The 21,050-nt window shown below is 42.4% G+C and overlaps 1 protein-coding gene across 3 annotated transcripts in view; it reads right to left on the bottom strand.

Annotated features, from left to right (window-relative positions):
- FRMD3 (FERM domain containing 3) overlaps positions 1-21,050 on the bottom strand; it is a 313,237-nt gene that overhangs the window by 96,491 nt on the left and 195,696 nt on the right. For all 3 annotated transcript variants that reach the window (XM_027094154.1, XM_027094155.1, XM_027094156.1), the window contains exons 4-5: positions 13,885-13,963; positions 8,724-8,821 (exon numbers count right to left, since the gene is read on the bottom strand). In XM_027094154.1, coding sequence (XP_026949955.1) covers positions 8,724-8,821; positions 13,885-13,963 — 177 coding nt within the window. The remainder of the gene's footprint in view (positions 1-8,723; positions 8,822-13,884; positions 13,964-21,050) is intronic.

Below are 21,050 nucleotides of genomic sequence, written 5' to 3'. Positions count from 1 at the left end.
CATACACCATGATCAAGTGGGGTTTATCCCATGAATGCAAGGATTCTTCAATATACACAAATCAATCAACGTGATACACCATATTAAGAAGCTGAAGGATAAAAACCATATGATAATCTCAATACATGCAGGAAAAGCTATCGACAGAATTCAACACCTATTTATGATAAAAACTCTCCAGAAAGTAGGCACAGAGGGAACTTACCTCAACATAATAAAGGTCATATGTGATAAACCCACAGCAAACATCATTCTCAATTGTGAAACTGAAACCATTTCCACTAAGATCAGGAACAAGACAAGGTTGCTCACTCTCACCACTATTATTCAACATTGTTTTGGAAGTTTTAGTCACAGCAATCAGAGAAGAAAACAAATAAAAGGAATCCAAATCAGAAAAGAAGACATAAAACCGTCACTGTTTGCAGATGACATGATACTATACATAGAGAATCCTAAAGATGCTACCAGAAAACTACTAGAGCTAATCAATGAATTTGGTAAAGTAGCAGGATACAAAATTAATGCACAGAAATCTCTTGCATTCCTATACATTAATGATGAAAAATATGAAAGAGAAATTAAGGAAACACTCCCATTTACCATTGCAACAAAAAGAATAAAATATCTAGGAATAAACCTACCTAAGGAGACAAAAGAGCTGTATGCAGAAAACTGTAAGACAGTGATGAAAGAAATTAAAGATGATACAAACAGATGGAGAGATAGACCATATTCTTGGATTGGAAGAATCAACACTGTGAAAATGACTATACTACCCAAAGCAATCTGCAGATTCAGTGCAATCCCTATCAAACTACCAATGGCATTTTTCACAGAACTAGATAAAAATTTTTCACAATTTGTATGGAAACACAAAAGACCCCAAATAGCCAAAGCAATCTTGAGGGGAAAAATTGGAGCTGAGGAATCAGACTCCCTGAATACAGGCTATACTACAAAGTTACAGTAATCAAGAAAGTATGGTACTGGTACAAAAACAGAAATATAGATCAATGGAACAGGATAGAAAGCCCAGAGATAAACCCACGCACATATGGTCACCTTATCTCTGACAAAGGAGACAAGAATATACAATGGAGAACAAACAGTCTCTACAATAAGTGGTGCTGGGAAAACTGGACAGCTTCATGTAAAAGAATGAAATTAGAACACTTCCTAACAGCATACACAAAAATAAGCTCAAAATGAATTAAAGAGCTAAATGTAAGGCCAGACACTATAAAATCTTAGAGGTATACACTAATGTGTATAAAACTGATGACTAATAAGAACCTGCTGTATAAAAAAATAAATAAAATTAAATTAAAAAAAAAAAACTCTTAGAGGAAAACATAGGCAGAAGACTCTTCGACATAAATCACAGCAAGATCCTTCTTGACCCACCTCCTACAGAAATGGAAATAAAAACAAAAATAAACAAATGGGACCTAATGAAACTTAAAAGTTTTTGCACAGCAAAGGAAACCATAAACGAGACAAAAAGACAACCCTCAGAATGGGAGAAAATATTTGCAAACAAAGCAACTGACAAAGGATTAATCTCCTAATATACAAGCAGCTCATGAAACTCAATATCAAAAAAGCAAACAAACCAATCCAAAAATGGGCAAAAGACTTAATTAGACATTTCTCCAAAGAAGATATACAGATTGCCAACAAACACACGAAAGGATGCTCAATATCACTAATCATTAGAGAAATGTAAATCAAAACTACAACGAGGTGTCACCTCACACTGGTCAGAATGGCGATCATCAAAAAATCTACAAACAGTAAATGCTGGAGAGGGTGTGGAGAAAGGGAACCCTCTTGCACTGTTTTGGGAGTGTAAATTGATACAGCCACTATGGAGAACAGTATGGCGATTCCTTAAAAAACTAAAAATAGAACTACCGTACGACCCAGCAATCACACTACTGGGCATAAACCCTGAGGAAGCCATAATTCAAAAAGAGTCATGTACCAAAATGTTCATTGAAGCTCTATTTACAATAGCCAGGAGATGGAAGCAACCTAAGTGTCCATCGACAGATGAATGGATAAAGAAGATGTGGCACATATATACAATGGAATATTACTGAGCTATAAAAAGAAACAAAATTGAGTTATTTTTAGTGAGGTGGATGGACCTTGAGTCTGTCATAGAGAATGTAAGTCAGAAGAAGAAAAACAAATACCGTATGCTAACACATATATATGGAAGTTAAAAAAAAAAAGGGTTCTGAAGAGTCTAGAGACAGGACAAGAATAAAGACGCAGATGTAGAGAATGGACTTGAGGACACGGGGAGGGGAAAGGGTAAGCTGGGACGAAGTGAGAGAGTATCACTGACATATATACACTACCAAATGTAAAATAGATAGCTAGTGGGAAGCAGCTGCATAGCACAGCTCGGTGCTTTGTGACCACCTAGAGGGGTGGGATAGGGAGGGTGGGAGGGAGATGCAAGAGGGAGGGGATATGGGGATATATGTGTACGTATAGCTGATTCACTTTGTTATACAGCAGAAACTAACACAACATTGTAAAGCAATTATACTCCAATAAAGATGTTAAAAAAAAAAAAAAAAAACAAGAGCAGGGTGTACACGGAATGGCTCCCACCACCCAAAAGAAGATCATGGAACAAGCTCACCCAACGAAATGTGTTTGTATCCATGGAAAGACCACAGCCTGAGTGTCTAGAAGGTCATATTCTAGTTCAGATTTAGCTGTGTGTGCTTGGGCACTTGCTGAACTCTCTGGGTCTCATTTTCTTCATCTACACAATAAAGGAGTTTAAATCATTGTTTCTCAAAGGGGCACTATTGGCATTTGGGCAAATAAACAATTCTTTATTGTTTCAGACCTTCCAAGGCATGGTAAGACATTTAGCACCCCTACCCTTCAGGTACTAAATGCTGGTGGCACATCCAGATATTATGACCACCAAAAATGCCTCCCAATGTTTCCAAATGCTCCCCACAATAGGAGGTGTTACCACCTCTAGCTGGAAACCACTGGGTGTTCCTCAAGTTTCCTTTCACAGTTAATTTTCTGAGTCGAGGAATTCCCTGGCTGGAGCTGCTAGCTCTGAGATTTGTGCAGGTGTGGCTCAGTCAATGAAATATCACAACATAAAGGTACCCAAGAGGATTGTACATTAAAATAAATGGACTGCTCTTCAAATTAAAGAGTGTGTATCAAAGTACGGTTGAGCATCCCAGATTAAAGTTGTTGCCAGGTTCTAATATAGGGTACGTCCAGAGGGTCTTTAAGGGTAAAAAGAAATGCCTGCACAATCTCTGAGCACCCAGAGGGTCTATGAGAAGATGGACCTAGGATATGCATCGAGCAGAGCCTGAAGCAGCAAAGGTGATGCTCTTGCAGTGGGAATACTTTGTCCTGATTCCACAAGCTTGCTAAGGAAAATGAGCCAGAAGGGGCAAGTATTTCAGGCAGAAATGGCCCAGGAAAGTAGATTAAAGATGGTGGGAAAATGGTACTGAGAAACTTGATCACCAACATGACTTTGAAGTAGATAGAAATCAATATGCCTTAAGCACATCTGCAAAATCACATCCAACTCAGTAATTTGTATCTACTGTCTCTTCGTTGTTGAATCTGTAATGACTGTAAAAGGATAAAACTGGGAGGAAAGCAAAGCTCTTTAAAGCTTCTTAATAGAGCTCAAATTACAGAGTTCTGAAAACAACTTAAAATATATACCACAGGAGGAAGACCCAAATAAGACCCAAAATGCCATCAGCCATAGAGGGGAAACTGATTAATTTGATCATATCAAAATAAAAATATTTCTGTTCATTAAAGGACATAGTCAAAATAATAGATAAGTTGAAATAACATATTTGCAAAATCTAAATCTGACAAAGGCTAATATCTAGAATAAAGAAAGAACCCCTACAAATCTATAAGTACATGGGCAGGAATTCCAATAGGAAAATGGTCAAGGAATATCAACAGCCAATTCATAGAAGGGGAAACCCAAAGGCCTCAAGTATGGAGAGCTGCCCAAACTCATCAGTAATGAGAGCTGTGCAAACCCAAACTAGAAGATGTCACTTTACACCTATGAGATTAACAAAAAGTTTAGGAAGCCGGATGATTCTATGTGTTGGCAGGGACATGAAGAAATAGAAGTACTTGTACACGTCTGAAGATTCTTGGTGCACGTAGCTCTTCTAGAGCACAAGCTGGGAGTATTTAGCCTAATATTATTACCCAGCAATCCATTTCTGGGTGTATATTCTAAAAAACTCTAGGTGTGAAAAAAGATATGGGGCAACTCAGGTGTTCATTATTGCTGGGAGCAGTAACTAGCACATGGGCAATGCACCCGACTGGATACTCTGTAGCAATTAAAAGCAACAAAATAGATGTATACCCAGAAATGTGAATAGATTCCTCAGTGTTCTGAGCATATAAAGGAAGGATTAAATGTGTTCTATAGCCCCATTTAATTTATGAAACTTAAGAGTATATACACACAAGACAATACTAATCATTTTATAAGGATGTATTCCAAGTCAAAGATATACATGAACCCAGTTGCTGCCTTTAGGAACAGAAATGGAGAATAATGAAAAAAGGGAAATCAATCAATCAATAGATGGGACCAGTGATGAAAAGTGAGCCACGAACTGATGATTAACTCAATCTAAGTTTCAAAAGAAACACACATAACACACCTACACATACACGCAAACACACACACATACACATGCCCCTGTGAGCTGGCTATGGACCCCAAAATTTAGGGGACAGTATAACCCAGTGCCTGCTTTTCCACAGGGCATGGACCACTGATATTAAACCAGGCCATGTCCAATGCAATGTCACCTTGCACAGTTGATGGGTGGTGTTGTTTGTGCTTGTCTCGTTTTGGGTGGGCATTTCTCTTTCCAGGAAAACTTGTGAAGTACAATGGCCTTGGACTGCTAAACATAGCAAATAAGTAGCCTGGCAAATGCCAGCGAACTAGAGAAGAAATGCCATGGAAACTGCACAGGGTTGCTGACAAGGTAAATGTCGACGTTTCCCCCATCACACGCCCAGCTTTCTTGTTCCTTAAAGCTTGTCTTTAACTCTGACTTTACCTGAAGCAAAAGGCCGTTTATAAATGATTAAGGACTTCTAACTTCAAATTTTGTTTTCCATAGAGGAGTTGGGTAAGGAGCCTGTGGTTCTCTCTCCCACATGTGACGATGAGGGTAAAGTTACAACAAATAACATACAGTACATGGGATGGCTTGCGAGAATTTAAATTAAGATGACATTAAATTAAAATTAAAGAGAATTTAATTGTCAGCAAAATCCAAAGAGTTGAAGCAAAAGGATGAGTGTGATCAGGTGATGGTAAGTACAAAGGGCAAGTATGACAATGGCATTTCCCCTGGTTTGGAGAGGACTCACTCCAAAAGAACTTGAGATACAGGATGTGACAGCCCCAGGGTCAACTCCTTTGGGAACATTCCCTGACTACCCTTGCTGAGTGGGGGGCCCTCCTGGGGTCAGAGCAGGGACCCTGTGTGTCCCTCTGTTTAGACATTAACACATCATCACAGCTTCCTGTTTACTTGTCTGTCCCCTTCCCCCCACAGGGACTTCACATTGCAGTGGCCTGCCACCTAGGAGCTCTTCAATAAATGTTGAGAGAACACATGACAAATACATGGATGAGGTAGTGAAACAACCACTCTTTCCCAAGTATAGAAATAAAGCATACATTGGTGCGATTTAGGCAAGTGCCCTAGTTCACTTAACATATTTAGTGGAGAACTTACTGTGTGCCAGACATGGGGGTACTACAGTGAAAAAGGCCCCCAGAGTTCCACTTCCATGGAATTTAGATCCTACATAAGGGGCAATGCATAATAAGCCCCCAAACAACTCAACAAGATAATTTCAAATATAAGTGCTTAAAAGACAACAGAACAGGGCTTCCCGGATGGCACAGTGGTTGAGAGTCCGTCTGCCGATGCAGGGGACATGGGTTCGTGACCCGGTCCGGGAAGATCCCACATGCCGCGGAGCGGCTAGGCCCGTGAGCCATGGCCGCTGAGCCTGGGCGTCCGGAGCCTGTGCTCCGCAACGGGAGAGGCCACAACAGTGAGAGGCCCGTGTACCGCAAAAAAAAGGAAAAAAAAAAAAAAAGACAACGGAACAGGGGCATGAGAAAGAATGATGTGCAGAGAGAGGCTACTTTAGTAGTCCAGGAAGACTTCTCAGAGGAAGTGACATCTGAACGGAGTTCTGAATATCAAGACGGAGCCACAGACCCACAGGGATTGGACACACCAGGCAGAGGAGATAAGAACAGTAATCCTGCCACATTGCTGTTTTGTAGAAGGAACAGGAAAGATATTTGTATCAAGAAAGAACATAAATAGATTCCTAGGGCTTCGTGTGTTAGTTTTGCAATTGGTATTATGAAGACAATGCAAAGCGTGTATTGAATATGCTCATTGTATTCAGTGTGTACGGTGGCAAAACTCTGGGTGGCTGCCTGTTTTATACACTCAGAATATTCTGAAGCTTAAAACATGCTCCTTCAAAGAGTGTTAGCAAACAAGAGGCCAGTAAAAAGTCACATGTCCTCCGCTTTCTAATCATTTACTTCACATTCCCTATCACTCTCTGTAAGCATAAGCAGTTCTGACAAAGCAGATGTTTATCTGCATTTGTAATGATCCCTAGAGCTGCTGTAATACCACCCCGAGCATCAGAGAACTTGACGAATCCAGCTTTTACTGGATTTGCTACAAATGGTCCATGGACACTGCTGCGTTTTAGAGCTGAAAGGTTTTCTTGAGGTCTGTCAGTTCACTTCCAACTCTACTCTCTCGACAGCATCTGTGAGTATGGTCAGTGATAATAGCAACGAGGGATAAAATAGGGCCCTGATCATCTGGATGGAGGCTTTGTGGCTTTATTTCAAACATAAAACAGGATGGAGAGTTTTCCCATTACAGATCCATATTGAGCTTGTCCTTGGACAACTGACCACGATTCACTAATGCCTAAATGCGTCCTGAAATCCTCACATGCCAGTCTGTTGCTTGGATTAGTATCGATTTGCTTTTCCCTCATGGAAGACAGTGCACCCTAACTAGGAACGTGCAGTCTTCACAGGGAAGAAGAACTTTGGGGTTTGAACATTCCTTAGCTCTATATAAGAGAGGCAGCTTTCAGAAGCACGCACTCCACCTTGGGGCAGATGGAAGGACTATTTCCCATCAGGCTATCACTGTCATTCTAACTTTAAACTTGAGTATCTCCAAGGGTTTTTAACACCACTGCTAAAACCTGCTGAGTGGCACTAGGTCGCTCCCAGAGGATGGGGAAAAGCAACACAGATAGACTTCAGAATTCTCAGAGAGCACACACACCTGGAAACAGGGTCCTAGGAACGATTTCACAGCACAGAGCATCCCATGGGGATAGTGGTGAGTGACAGTGAAACCCCCAGGAGAATGATGGGTGTCTCTCTTAAGCTGTGAACGAAGGTTGGAATTGTGATCAGACAGACGATTGTCATGATCCGCTTATGACCCCATCATAAGCTCCTTCATTATTTCAGATCCTTTATAAGGGTGACATGCTCACTTGGTAACCTCTCTCTCTCCCGTTGTCCTCACCTGCTTCCTTCCTTCTCCCCTCCATCCCTCCTCTCTTCTCCTAGTTCCCCTCTCCACCCTCCCCTTCTCTCATAAACATGTCATCAGCATCCATGCTACAAATGGCTGGAACACCTGAGTCCCTCCAAGCAGGCCCTGCTGCCAGCTGCCTCCCAGCTGACCCAGGGGAACAGAACTTCTGAGTCGTTCTTCACTTGGGTCCTGGGCCCATCCCCATGACGATGCTCTGCCTTGGGCTCTGGAGACAGCCTTCTCTCAAACACTTTTTTCTTACAGGTCGAAACATCCAGAAGCTTACCCTGGGTCCTATATGCTTACTGCTTCCCAATGCCCCACCCTCTGGGGCTTGTTCAACCCTGAGAATAAGTCTCATGAAATTGTCACACAAGTAGGACCACATCATTCAATATATAAAGACACCGAAGCTTAAAGAGTTTAAATCATTTATCTATGGTGAAATAACCAGGAAATGGGAATTCAGGTTCAAACTGTAGAATGACAGGCTGTGAGCCTGATGCTCTCCTCACCATACTGCGTGACTAGAAAGGCTGAAGCATTAGATACAGTGCACGTATATACACATACTACTCATGTGAATACATATGTATAAATGCTTTGATATTTCACTTCAAAGGTTTGAAAGGACACCCCTTTGACACCTACCTTCCTGGACATAGATTCCCCGCTCAATATACCCATCATGCACCACACCTGGTGGTTGGAGCTCAGAGCACAGAACACCCCACATCTCTTCAAAGCTTCTTATAAAGTCAAGCATTCCAGCCCCTTTGAAACAGAGAGTCTGAGCTCTACCTCGGGGCCTTGAGGACCTCCGTTCTTGCAGAGGCCCCTGTGACCACTGCAGCCCAGCCTTCCACCAGGACCCCAGAGGCTTGGGAGGGAAGGGGAGGCGGGGGTCCATTGCTAAGTACCCAGCCCTGCCTGGCCTCAAACCATGACACGGGCTGGATGGGCAGAGGCTGGGGAGGAGGGAGTCTCTGAACAGCCAAAGCTCTACTGTCCAGTACAATGGTGGGGATGGGCAGCCGTGGCCACACTTACCTTGGACGATACAGGCACCCAGGTAGGCAGCATCTGAAAAGGAGCAGAGCAGTCGACCGTGGAAAATATCTCTTTTAATTTGCAGGTACAGAAGATACCTGCAATGCAAAAGGAGAAAGAGTCGCCCTAAGTTTTGGCTGAGGCCTGGAAGAAGTGGAAGGATTGCTCATGCTTCATGCACCTGGGTCACCAGAGCCCTACCCAAGCCCCTCAGAGGGCAAGCAGAGGAAAACTGGGAGGAGCCCTCAGAGTTCAGAAAACCTGAAGTGTCTGTGGCAGCTTCCAGAGCTGTGTGGCTGGCCCTTTCCAAAGAGATACAGGAAGGATGGAGGAGAGCCACAAGGCCCAGCAGCCACCGTCCCTGGCAGAAAGTCCCACACAAGGACAACCACAGCCACTGTTACCACCACCAGCACCTCAGCTACAGGCTGCCCGAGCTCTCTGTGGAATGAGGACTCAGGAATCGGACTCAGTCTACAGAGACTAGTCCGGGGCACAGACAGACTCATGTTAATCAATCTCAAAAAGACTTGGTTACGAGGCCAGAAAGCCAACTTATTCACAGCACAAACGGTCATCTGTTTAGTGTCCTCTCCGCTTCTCCAGGGATGGCAAACAGATGGCCTCAGGGCCAGACAAACCTGTTACTGAGTGAAACAGGCTGGGGTGAGGGGGTCGGGAAGCAGAACAGAGGGTGCTGGCTCCCGCGAAGGGGTCAGCCGCTGTGCAGCTCCAGCGTCACGGCGACGGGTTTAGAAGTGAAATCCTTTGAATTTTAAATGTTGCAGCAAACTCTGTTTTTGAAAACACTGGAGTGTCAAACGAAAAATACGCCTGGGCCTGATTCAGCTGGGGATGGCGGGGCGGGGGCGGGGGGGCGGTGTCAGTTTACCACCCCTGGCTCAGGCTCATCTTGTCACTGTCCCCTCTGTTCCTCTATGCTGATCACGCCCTCTTCAGATCTCCTCCTATGTCTTTGCCTGACTGATTCTTTCATTGAAGGCTCAGGCCTGGGGTCTATTGTTTCTGACTAACTTTATAGGTGTGTGAAGATTCTTTCTGTTTATTTTGAAGTTTAAGTCGCAGAGACCAACCTTTTTTTCTTCTTTCCAGGTTCTTGAGGCCAGGTGGGGAGTACTACCCAATCGGTCCCAGTCACTACCTCCAGGGCTCAAATAATCTGATCTTTACTCAGCCTGTGAGCAGCCTCATGCACAACCCCGCTCAGAGAGCATAACTGAGGTACTCAGATCACTCAGGGGCTGGCAGTGCCCGCCCGCCTCCCCGAGCGCTAGAGCTCGCCATCCCCGGACACACAGATGCACTGAAGGGTTCAGTGGCTCCCTGGTGCTTCCACTTGATGAATCTTTATCTCACACCCGCTTTATGCTATGACAGTGCTAGGCACTGGACACACAATGGAGGTTCAAATGACACTCTCTGTCCCCAACTTTGTATGGAATTGTGTGCAGGACATAAAGGTAGTCCCTAATAAATTTCTTATCTGGAGTTAGTGTACATTTTGTCAAGGGACCAGTATTACACTGGCCATCAAGGACCCAGAGTATCTCCCTAAACTGGTGTCTCTCACACTTTAGTGAGCTCGTGAATTACCCAGAGATGCTGTTAGAATATGGATTCTGGTTCAGTAGGTCTGGGTGGGGCTCAAGAGTCCATATTTCTAATAAGCGCACAGTAAAGCTGAGCTGCGGGCCCATGGACCACACTTGAGTAATAAGGTTCTAAACCAGAGGTTCTCAGAGGGACTGCATGTTAGAATCACCTGGGGGAGCTTTTAAACAATACCAACATGGACCCTACCCTAGACCCAATTAAATCAGAATCTAGGTCCTCACAAAAATGTGTATATGAATGCTCATAGCAGCATTCTTCATAATAGCTAAAACAAATGCCCATCAACTGATGAAAGGATAAAAGAAAGTGGTATATCCATACAATGGAATATTATTCAGCCATAAAAGGAAGGAAGTACCTACTGATGCATGCTACAACATGGAAGAACCTTGAAAAGATTAAGCTAAGTGAAAAGTCAGATATAAAAGGCCACATATTATATGATTCCATTTGTATACAATTTCAGAATAGACAAACCTACAGAGACAAAAACATAGCTTAGTAGCTGCCAGGGGCTGGGGGGAGTGGGGAATGGGGAGAGACTGCTTGCATACTAGGTTTCCTACTGCAGTGATGAAAATGTTCTGGAAGGAGATCACAGTGATGGTGGCATACGAAAGAACATACGAAACCCACTGAATTGTACACTCTAATATCTGCCTAAAGAAACTAATACTTTTGAAAATCCAATTGCCTTAGAGTAATGGTTCTTAAAATTTGACATGCTTTAAAATTACCTGGAGGGCTTGTGAAAATACAGATTGCAGGGCCCCATCCCAGGTCTGGGGCAGGGGCCAAGTTCCCAAGTGATGCTGTTGCTGTTAATCCAGGGATGTGACTTTGAGGACCATGGCCCTAGATCATTCACAATACCAAGGTCACACAAATACTTGAGGTGATGAAATCTTTCCTTTCTTAAAGAATGTAAACTACCTGGCTAAATGCCATCAAGTTTCTTTTCTACGTGCTGCATGTATGCATTGAACAAAAAGCATTCCTGTCCACGTTTGGGTGAGTTTAGTAGTGGAAAATCGTTTCAAATAAATATTTACTGACGAATGAGACGTTTGGGTTCTGATCCCATAACTCAGAAATTGAGTTTGACAAAAGCTTCCTGAGAAAAGAAAATCCGCTTTCACAACAGCTGAGTTTGGGTCCTTGCTCACATTAGTGAACTCTAGAGATAATCATGGATTATTACGGATTCCACATAATCCACTGAGCCTTGCAAATGGCTTCAGGTTCAGATACTCATTTTTTAATATAATAGCCACCAAAATAATAATAATAATGCATTTTCCTTCAGTCTCACCCCTCTCTGCATGAAAGAATTAAGCAACAAAAACACAGGAGGATCTGGGGCATACATTATTATGCCCCCATTAGTGATACGCTTCTCTATCTAACATGAATTTAAAGGCGGTTCTTACTAAAAAATTTAAAACCAACATGCTTTTATTACATTCAGTTGTATATAGCATTTACAAATGCCTCAGAAATCTAAAGGATTGTAAGGTGACTGTGTAAATGGAGAGATAAAAGCAGGATTTAAAAAATATCCTTTTTGGTAAGTATTTTTGTTGTTTTGCTCTTTTAAAACCGCTTTTTTCCCAATGTTTCTTTACCCCTTAGCCTGGTCATGAATGTGATCTTAGCTTCTCATTTATTAAATTCTTAAATTTTAGATTAATCTTATGATAAAATAACATCACACAATAAAAACTAAATTCTTTCAAGATAGGGTTTAAATCATAAGTACCTGAGTCATTCCACAGTTTGTAGATCCCTTTTGAATTCTAAAGACTGTGTTTGACTCAGAAAAACCCATTTCTACCTGTATTGTCTTAATTTCCTTTGGAGACATAAAAATGTTTGCAATGTCGCACAATTCATACCTTAGTTATTCAGACAAATGCAGGGAAGGGCTAGCTAATTTAATTGAGAGGGATTTAACTAAAACTTTGTACCCTTTTACTTTCAAATGGGACTTTTCTCAACATCACCAACAAAAGACCCATCCTTAATTTATATTGTGACACATATTCAATTTTTATCCTCTGGTCAAGGTCTTAAAGAAAACAAGTGACAAAAGTGAGCTATATTGGCCCCTGATGAAATAACGCCTGGCATTAGTATCTGATTGATCTTCCTAATTACAGTGTTAGCACCCAGAGGGTAGGACAAATATCTTTATTTATTTATTTATTTAGGTGGTTTATACAGCCCTTGCAGACAGCAGGAACTGAGGAAGTACTTAACAAATAAATGAATAAATTTTTCAAGCCAAAAGCAGGCTGAAGCCACATACCATTTGCTTCCATTTATATGAAATGTCCAAAACGGGTAAATCCATAGAGATAGAAAGTAGACGAGTGGTTTCCAGGGTCTGGGGGATGGGAGAGTGGGTAGTGACTGCTAATAGGTACAGGCTTTCTTTTTGGGGTGATAAGAAATGTTCTGGAAACTAGATAATGGTGATGGTTGCCTTACATTGTCAATGTACTTAATGCTCCAGAATTGTACACTTTGAAACGGTGAAAAAAAATTTATGTTATGTGAATTTTACCTTAATTTAAAAGCAGGCCAGATTGCAAAACACCAACCACTACTTACAATGTCCATCATCTCCTTTCCCACGCACACCCTGCCCCGCCCCCAAGCACAAACCTCCGCCAACAGCTGTGCACAAATTACTAACAGAGAATGGCTCCCTTCCAACATCACCTTGTGTCACTATGGTGGAGCTTTACCAGACCCTCATGGATAACGAGAGAGCACAGTACCCTAGAACCCAGCACGTGACTCTGTACATGATGATCAGAGTCAACTGCCTTTGCTTCTCTGCTGCCTTCGGACCCACGCAGATTATTCTGAGAGATGACTACACACAGTGACTTTTTTCGGTCACCAGATCAGGGGCTCATTAAGAGCTAAGCACACATGGGCTCTTCTCCATCCACCGAGTTGGCCCTCTCGGGACCCTGCTCAGTGGCATTGGCCAAGGCTGTTCACGGAAGCCAAACACCCAGAAGGTGGACTAGTTGCACGTGGCCCTGGCCCGAGAACCAGAAAATGCAGAGAGTTGGGCTGAGAAGAGTCTACAAGGAGAGGGAAGCCGGCTCCGCAGTCGGTCATTTAGCAAGTGGAATGTGGGATGACAAAACAGTTCATCATTCTGTCAAGGGATCGTTTCCCTTCAGAAAAGCTTAGATCCAAAAGACAGGTCCCAGGGGCTGCACTAGCTATGAATTTGCCCATATCCTAAACGCAGTCATCTTCTATTTATTTTTAGCATCCCACTGTCAGGTGTTTTTAGAGAGCACTGCTTTTTTGTGCAGTTAATTACACTCCCAATGACAACGGTTTGAAAAGTCCCAAGACAATTAAGTGTAAGAGAAACATTCCAAGCCAAATGCTGAGCTGAGCGCCTGCGTGGTGGAGACACTCCGCTCTAGACAAGAGTAAAACTCAGAGGCCCTGGCTGTTTCAAGGGGCACGTTAAACATACAAACAAACAAAAAAATACCTGGTGAGCTCTTCTTTAATCTTCAAGGGTTCGTGTGGGTAGAATTTCACTCTAAAGCACATGGTGTATGGTGGATGAGCTGAAACGTCATAAAGAAAAAGCATGAGAAAAGCAGCAGAAGACCATGGACTCAAACACACACAGGAGAGTCAGCCATGAAGCCTTCCAGCCTAGCCTGGGGGGAGGGGCAGGGGGATTTTCTGAAAGAACAGATATTATGCCCAAGAAAACGAAGCAACAGTGACAACAAAACTCAATGGAAATGCTTGACAAGACACCTAAAGCAAACTCAGGATACAGGCAATCTAGTCAGTCAGCACGGCTTCCCATGTCATGGCTCTTTCCTTCTCTCCAGGTCACAGATTCAAATAACATTGTCTCTTCCATTCTTCCCACTCTCTTCTGACAGATAAACTGTTCGTAAGTACCACTCAGGTTTTTGGCCTAGTGAAATATTTTTTTAGCCTGTGAGGTGGAAAAATGTCACTGCACTTGACTAGTTTCCCCAAAGTGATGGTGCCGTTGACCTAAAATCAGGATTTTAAAAATGGAGTCGCCATGCACCGATCCTACTTCGTATAATTTTAGGATCATTTTAGTGTTATCTATCAATGAGGCAGTTGCTTGCATGAAAAGAAACACTTTTATAACTTCCTGCTTTGTCTAAATCAGGATAGCATTATGCAGGCTGAAATTCTGGTTGAGGTTCATTGATTCTGGAATGTTCTAATTGCATTAAAACTTCCAGAACTCAATAGCCAGCCAAGGGGATTCTACAGGATTTCTTTTAATTATAAGACCACTGTTGCCTTGCAATATTAACCTAATAAATGCACACAAGTGCAGTAAGATGCATTCAGATTTCAGTTAGTATATAAAACGAGCATCTTAAAATCAAAGAAATACGAATGGTTAGTAGTAGTATTTCTATCGATCTGACACACCCACTCATTATTTGTCTCTGTATCAGTATGCTGCTTGGGATCAGCTCTGAGACTACATCCAAATGTGAATATGAAACAGCACCCTATTCTGTCTCAAATCTTCTTTCATAATCAGCAGGGGTTAAATCACCAGCCAATTCTACAACATCTGGGGCTATTCTGGATGTAGACAAATCCTTTATGTAGAAAGAACTATTGGCATCAAAAATGAATGTATAATGAGGATAATTTAATATGAAAAACAATTATCTAAAATAGTTTAAGAGAAAGTATTCAAATCCCAGAAAAACATAGCAGCATCTTACTGGATATTTCAGCAGAGAAAAACTGATGAAAAATACCCATACAGGGGCTTCCCTGGTGGCGCAGTGGTTGAGAGTCCGCCTGCCGATGCAGGGGACGTGGGTTCGTGCCCCGGTCCGGGAAGATCCCACATGCCGTGGAGCGGCTGGGCCCGTGAGCCATGGCCGCTGAGCCTGCGCGTCCGGAGCCTGTGCTCCACAACGGGAGAGGCCACAGCAGTGGGAGGCCCGCGTACCGCAAAAACAAAACAGAACAAAACACACACACACACACACACACACACACACACACACACACGTCAGAACCCTCCACTCAATGCTCCACTTCCCCACCAGAAACTAGCAAATTTCTTAACTGAGTTGGGTGCTCCTAACCTGACCCTGTGTTCCCTAGATTTAAGAAAGGGAACATTTTTCTGGAGCACTAGGAGAAAATGGACACCTCTTATACAGCAAAGAAACAATGAAGAAAAATACAAATGATTCTTAAGTCATTCATCTTTCACGATATCTAGAAACTCAATTTTGATTCAAAATATTTTATCTTTATACATTCCCCAGATTTCTTTCAACTGTTTAAATCATCATCTCAAAAGAATGAAAACTAATATTTTTTTATTATAAAACCTCTGGAGTGTCCTTAATAGAAACGTTGAGACAGTTTTTATAAGAGCAACAGAGTAAAAAAAAAGAAAATAGCATAAAAGTGAAAGACTTTTTCTCCTTTCTTTCTTTCTTTCTTTCTTTCTTCCTTCTTTTATTAAAGTCCTCAAAAGTAAGACTTGTTTAAGCACAACCAATGAAGCTAGATAGACAGATGATAGATAGATGATAGGTAGATAGATGGATATTGATAGACAGACAGATGGATGAGCTGTCCCCTCTCACTTTCCTTCACTTTGTCTCTATTCCTGCCCCTTCTGTCCCTCAGGTCCCCACCCCACCCCAAACTCTCCAACTACTGTTAACAACCACTTCATCTCTATGCTTCCCCACTTTTGCCATCCTCACACAAACTATATGCCAACATGATTACACACGTAATACTTAAAATATAATTTATTCTCACAAAACAAGATCATACTATGTATGGAATATGTTTCTCTTGCTTTTCTCATTTAACTCTCTAGCCTGCCCATTCATCTTGGGCAGTAGATACAGATCTAACTCATTGTCCATAATGACTGCATAATGGTTCATATAATACATTAGAATTTACTCAACTATTCTTTTTTAATCATCATTCAGGTTGTTCCCACATTACAATACAAGCAATTCTATCATGTATATAATATATATATTATATATAATAATAATGTATATTATATATATCATTAAATGCATGTATTTTTATTCCATGTATTGTTAACTATTTCATATATTATTAAATATATATATTTTAATAGAGACTCCGAATATTTGAATTTGGGGGAATAAAATCATCTGACCGAAGGCAAACAGAGGAAAGGAGGATCACAGAAGCAGACCCAAATGAGAGCTGTCATTTTCTCTTCTACCTGGTCATCATATCTGCTCGCCATGCCCTAGGCTGGCTTCAGTAGGAATCTGGGCTCATCGGATAGGATACAAATTGGGACTTGCCTTCCTCCTAAGGGATCAGTAGTGAGGCTCAGAGGTGGCTCCCCAGGCGGCCACCTTTGAATACCCTGACTGTAGGAAGTCCTATCACGCAGCCATCCTTGTTCCAAGACCTGAGGCTCCAGGATGATCTAATGCTTCTCCCACATGGAGAGCCCTTCCACCATTGGAAGACAGAGCTTACGGTGTTTCTGAGTCTTCTCTAAAATAAACATCCCCAGTTCTTTTAACTGTTCCTCATATGAAACAGTTTTGAGTGCCCTCACCCTGGGTGTATTCTTCCCTCCTCTGTGTTTCCTCAAGCACAGGGCGCCAGGGGTTGCCAGAGCTGCTCGGGTGAGGGGACCATCCCTGGCCTCGCTTTGGACATAACTGTTGCTCACCCTCAACAGCCTCATCTCAATGTGGACTCACTCTGAATCTACAAAAGACCAACAGCTAGAATTCTTTTCATATATGCTATTGCTAAGCCATACAGAAAAAAGTCACTAAGCATCTTGCCATTTGCTAGGATGTGATCACGGAAGAAACTAATACAAGGTACTAATGATATGCTCACCAATAGACCCCTTCTCAGAGAAGGGATGCGAGCAGGTAGCAGAAAAATCAGGAGGCAGCACTTTTCAAGTCTGAAATTTTCTACCCATTTTCTTCCACCATCATATATACCCCTACTGTTGTCTCATATTGATCCAGCATCACTGACACTAAGGAATGCTTCTTCACAGGGTTGGAAGAGGCTGAAAAGATAAATTATTTCCCCCCAAAATGTTGATCTAGTTATAGATGACAAGATTTATGAGGGAATAAGCCTATATATCTTGTTCAGCTTTCTATCCCCAGAGCTAATTATTGATAAAAGATCGACTCTCTGCCTGTCTGGCTGAATGAATGAATGATGATGTCCAACCTCTGAGGCAGATGTCAAGGCGAACAGCCAGGCGTTGCCATAACATTCATTCCATCAAAACACTAGTCTAGAAGGTCTATCATCTGAATCACTATAGCACTTTCTAGGATTTATATTTTGAAAATCTCAGGTCCTACAATTCAGCCTCTGCCCTTCAACATCTGGAACAAATTCAGGGACTCTGGAGTTGGTTCGAATAGCTACATCTAGTGGAAGGATTAATTAATTCAATCAACAAAAATTTTGAGTACCTACTAGGTATCAGGCCCAGGTTTAGATATAAATATAAGCAATTCTGTCTTCAGGGAGGACACATTCTAGTGGGGTAAACAGGTATAAAATCAAAATAAATAAGCAAAATATATAGGATGTTGAAGGTCATAAATGCTATGGAGGAGAATAAAGGATTTAAGGGATGAGGGAAGACCACCCCCACCCATTCCCTTTTTCTCATCTCCACGCAACCAAAGCCACAAATGTAAGTGAAATTCTCTTTACTACCTTCTAGAAAAATAAACAAGGGGAGAAATACAACTATTTAAAAATTTTAATCATTAAACAACCCCCCCATGTGAGTTGGCAGTGGTTTGGGGTCAAAACACCAGCTGTGTAAATTCTGGAAAAGGAGCTTTCCCAGGCTCCAGGTGACAGCCGGCATGTGCTCCCCGGTATGAGTCTGAGGTCGAAATCCTCTTTTGGAGATGAGCCTACCCCTTCTCCTAGCAGCTCAATGTCTCTACCATTCCAGCTTCCATGCTTTTTATTCTTAAGCTACAGGGAAAGAGGAAGGAAGCAAAGGATGCCTCTTCCCTGTGCCAAATATTTGGCGCAGAATCAGAGTTGGAAATGTCTGATGAAGGAGCTATCTGCAGAGCAGGAAACACCTGGCATGGAGGTAACACGCAGGCAATAAAGCCCACACTCTGCTCAGGGCCCTTCCCTGACAGTGTCATCATGAAGAGCCACTATGTGGCTTTACTAGATTGGGCAGCATGGTCACCCCACGGGGAGGCAACACCATAGTTCATTTCTCCTGTAGTACTAAGGCTTTGGCATCAGTGATAGAAGCACACGGGGAGGTGGGAACCCCACATCCCCAGGGTATGAGTACCCAAACTTCAAAAGGGACTTCAGACAGTGACCTTGAGCAAGACACTTAACTTCTCTGTTTCCTGCTTTGGAAGAGGGTACAGCACCGGGGTTCTCGTCGACCTCCCCAGAGGTGTTCGGACAGATCCAGTGGGCTCTTGGTACATGCATACGGCACAATATCCCAACAAACAAAAGTTCACATTTAGGGAAACACTCCTACTAGAAGAAGAGAAGGAAACGGGAGGTTGGAAATGGGAGGGAAGAGATGGAGAAGACTGAATTGTACTTAAGTCAACAGCTAAAAAAGCATTACTCAGCCATGCATGTAAGTGCTAACAATGAGAACATCGCTGAGGAGCAGAGAAGGGAAAAAATGCAAAACTCCACTTTAAAATGCCAGGAGCATGTTATTTGCACCGGAAACGGCAGGGCTCCTCTCCCACAGCCCTCTCTACCTGCCAGACGAGGGCTGGGGAGGCCAAGTGTCACCACTGGGCAGCTTAGGGGCCCCTTTTTGCATCAGCAGATCTCAGGGTATTATCATTTGGGTGGTTTGTTAACATTGAGAACACGGGGAGAGGAATAGCCGTTTATAAAGCAGAAACAGACTTCCTCATCTCCACTTTGAAACCTTGCCCAGAAATGGGGATGGGGATAAGAAACGATTAGGTGATCAGGCTCCCTGGTGAAAATGAAAAAAAAAATGACTTTCTATTTTTAATCGACAACCATCCTCAAACGTTTGTAAAAACAAATCTCATTTTTTTGTGTGTTTGTTTTTGCTAGTGAAACATCCCTTAGCAGCTTTCCTTAAAATGCAGTGGTCTTTCTCCAATCACCATAAAGAACAATAGAAAAACAAAAAACGTAACTTTGGGAATATACCCATAAACTCATGATCTTTCTCATACACATTCTGGTTGACAGCTATGAAAAACCTTCACAAACTCCTTCAAACAGTAGTTAAGGCATAGAGCCCATGGCTCTGGCAGGCAGATGTTAGGGCAATACCCACACCTGGAATGTGTCTCTCTTACGACTCCCTCCTCTGGGACTCTATTGAGCAAAAAAAAAAAAAAAAAAAAAAAAAAAAAAAAAAAGTGACCAATTGTCAGACTCTTTCAGACTCTGGAGAAATATTTCAAAGGGTTTGGTTGCAGAAAGGACCCCTAACACCCCACAAATAAAAGGCTTACATTCCAAAGGACTCCAAGTAGGCGTCAGGGGTTCCTGGCCCGTTCAGAACAACTGACACCTTTTTATTCCCAACCACTGTCCCTCGCAGCTCCTTCCAGGGCTTTTAGAGTGAGAGCTGAGGACCACACCCCACCTCTCCGTTGGGCAGCAGCACTCACAGGGATGCTGATGAGCGGTGCTCCGTGATGAAACAGCCCAGGAGCACACACTCTTTCTGCGCATGTGCAAAACGACACCGCCGAAAGGGCAAAGCATTACTCACTCACTCGTTTACCGAACTATAACTCTTGGGATATGATCAAATAAGCCAGCCACAGAGAACTGCTCTCTTAACGACTGCTCTCTTCTAGTTGGAAGTGATTATTATCATTCAGCAACAACTGTTACTATCATCATCAACAGCAGGGATAATCCCTCCATCCCTCTTCTACTGAAATGACAAGCAGCAGCCTCCTAGATGTTACTGGTACCGCATCTCCTCTACTTCTAAAGCAGGGATTTTAAAAAAAATTTATTTAATTCATCCTCCTCCTGTTATAGCTCTCTTTTATGCTTTAATCATACACATGGGCATGCCCACATACACACACACGTGCACAGAAGGAAGTCACACTCTAAGAACTCTGTTAGAGGATACTGGAGTGCTGAGAAGCTCCCTCACAAATACTTGTTCTTGGAATTCTCTGACTGTCTCAGCTGCTCCAGAGAAGCTTTGATATCCAACATGTTTAATCTCAAGTTCACCATGTGGACAAATGGCTACAGACAAACTTAAAACTCTCAGCTTACATTTCTTCATCTGTAAGATGGGGATAATAATGCAACCAGCCACCTAAAGTAGGGATCTGCAAAATTTCTCTATAAGGGGTAAGACAGTAAATATTTTTCACTTTGCAGGCCTCAAGGTCGCTATCTCAACTACTCCCCTCAGTTGTAGCATGAAAGCAACCTCAGACAAGATGTAAACAAATGGCGTGATGTGTTCCAATAAAACACGGAAATCTGAATTTCATGTACTCCTCATATGGCACAAAATATCATCTTTTCTTTTTTTCTTCCAACCATTTAAAAATATGGAACCTATTCCCAGCCTGTGGCCGTACAAAACCAGACAGCAGGTGG

The sequence above is a fragment of the Aethalodelphis obliquidens genome, unplaced genomic scaffold, assembly GCF_003676395.1.
Source record: "Aethalodelphis obliquidens isolate GAN/ISIS:26980383/991018 unplaced genomic scaffold, ASM367639v1 scaffold88, whole genome shotgun sequence".
Lineage (NCBI taxonomy): Eukaryota > Metazoa > Chordata > Mammalia > Artiodactyla > Delphinidae > Aethalodelphis > Aethalodelphis obliquidens.
The sequence above is the reverse complement of the archived record's forward strand: the minus strand, read 5'-3'. Positions and strand labels throughout refer to the sequence as shown.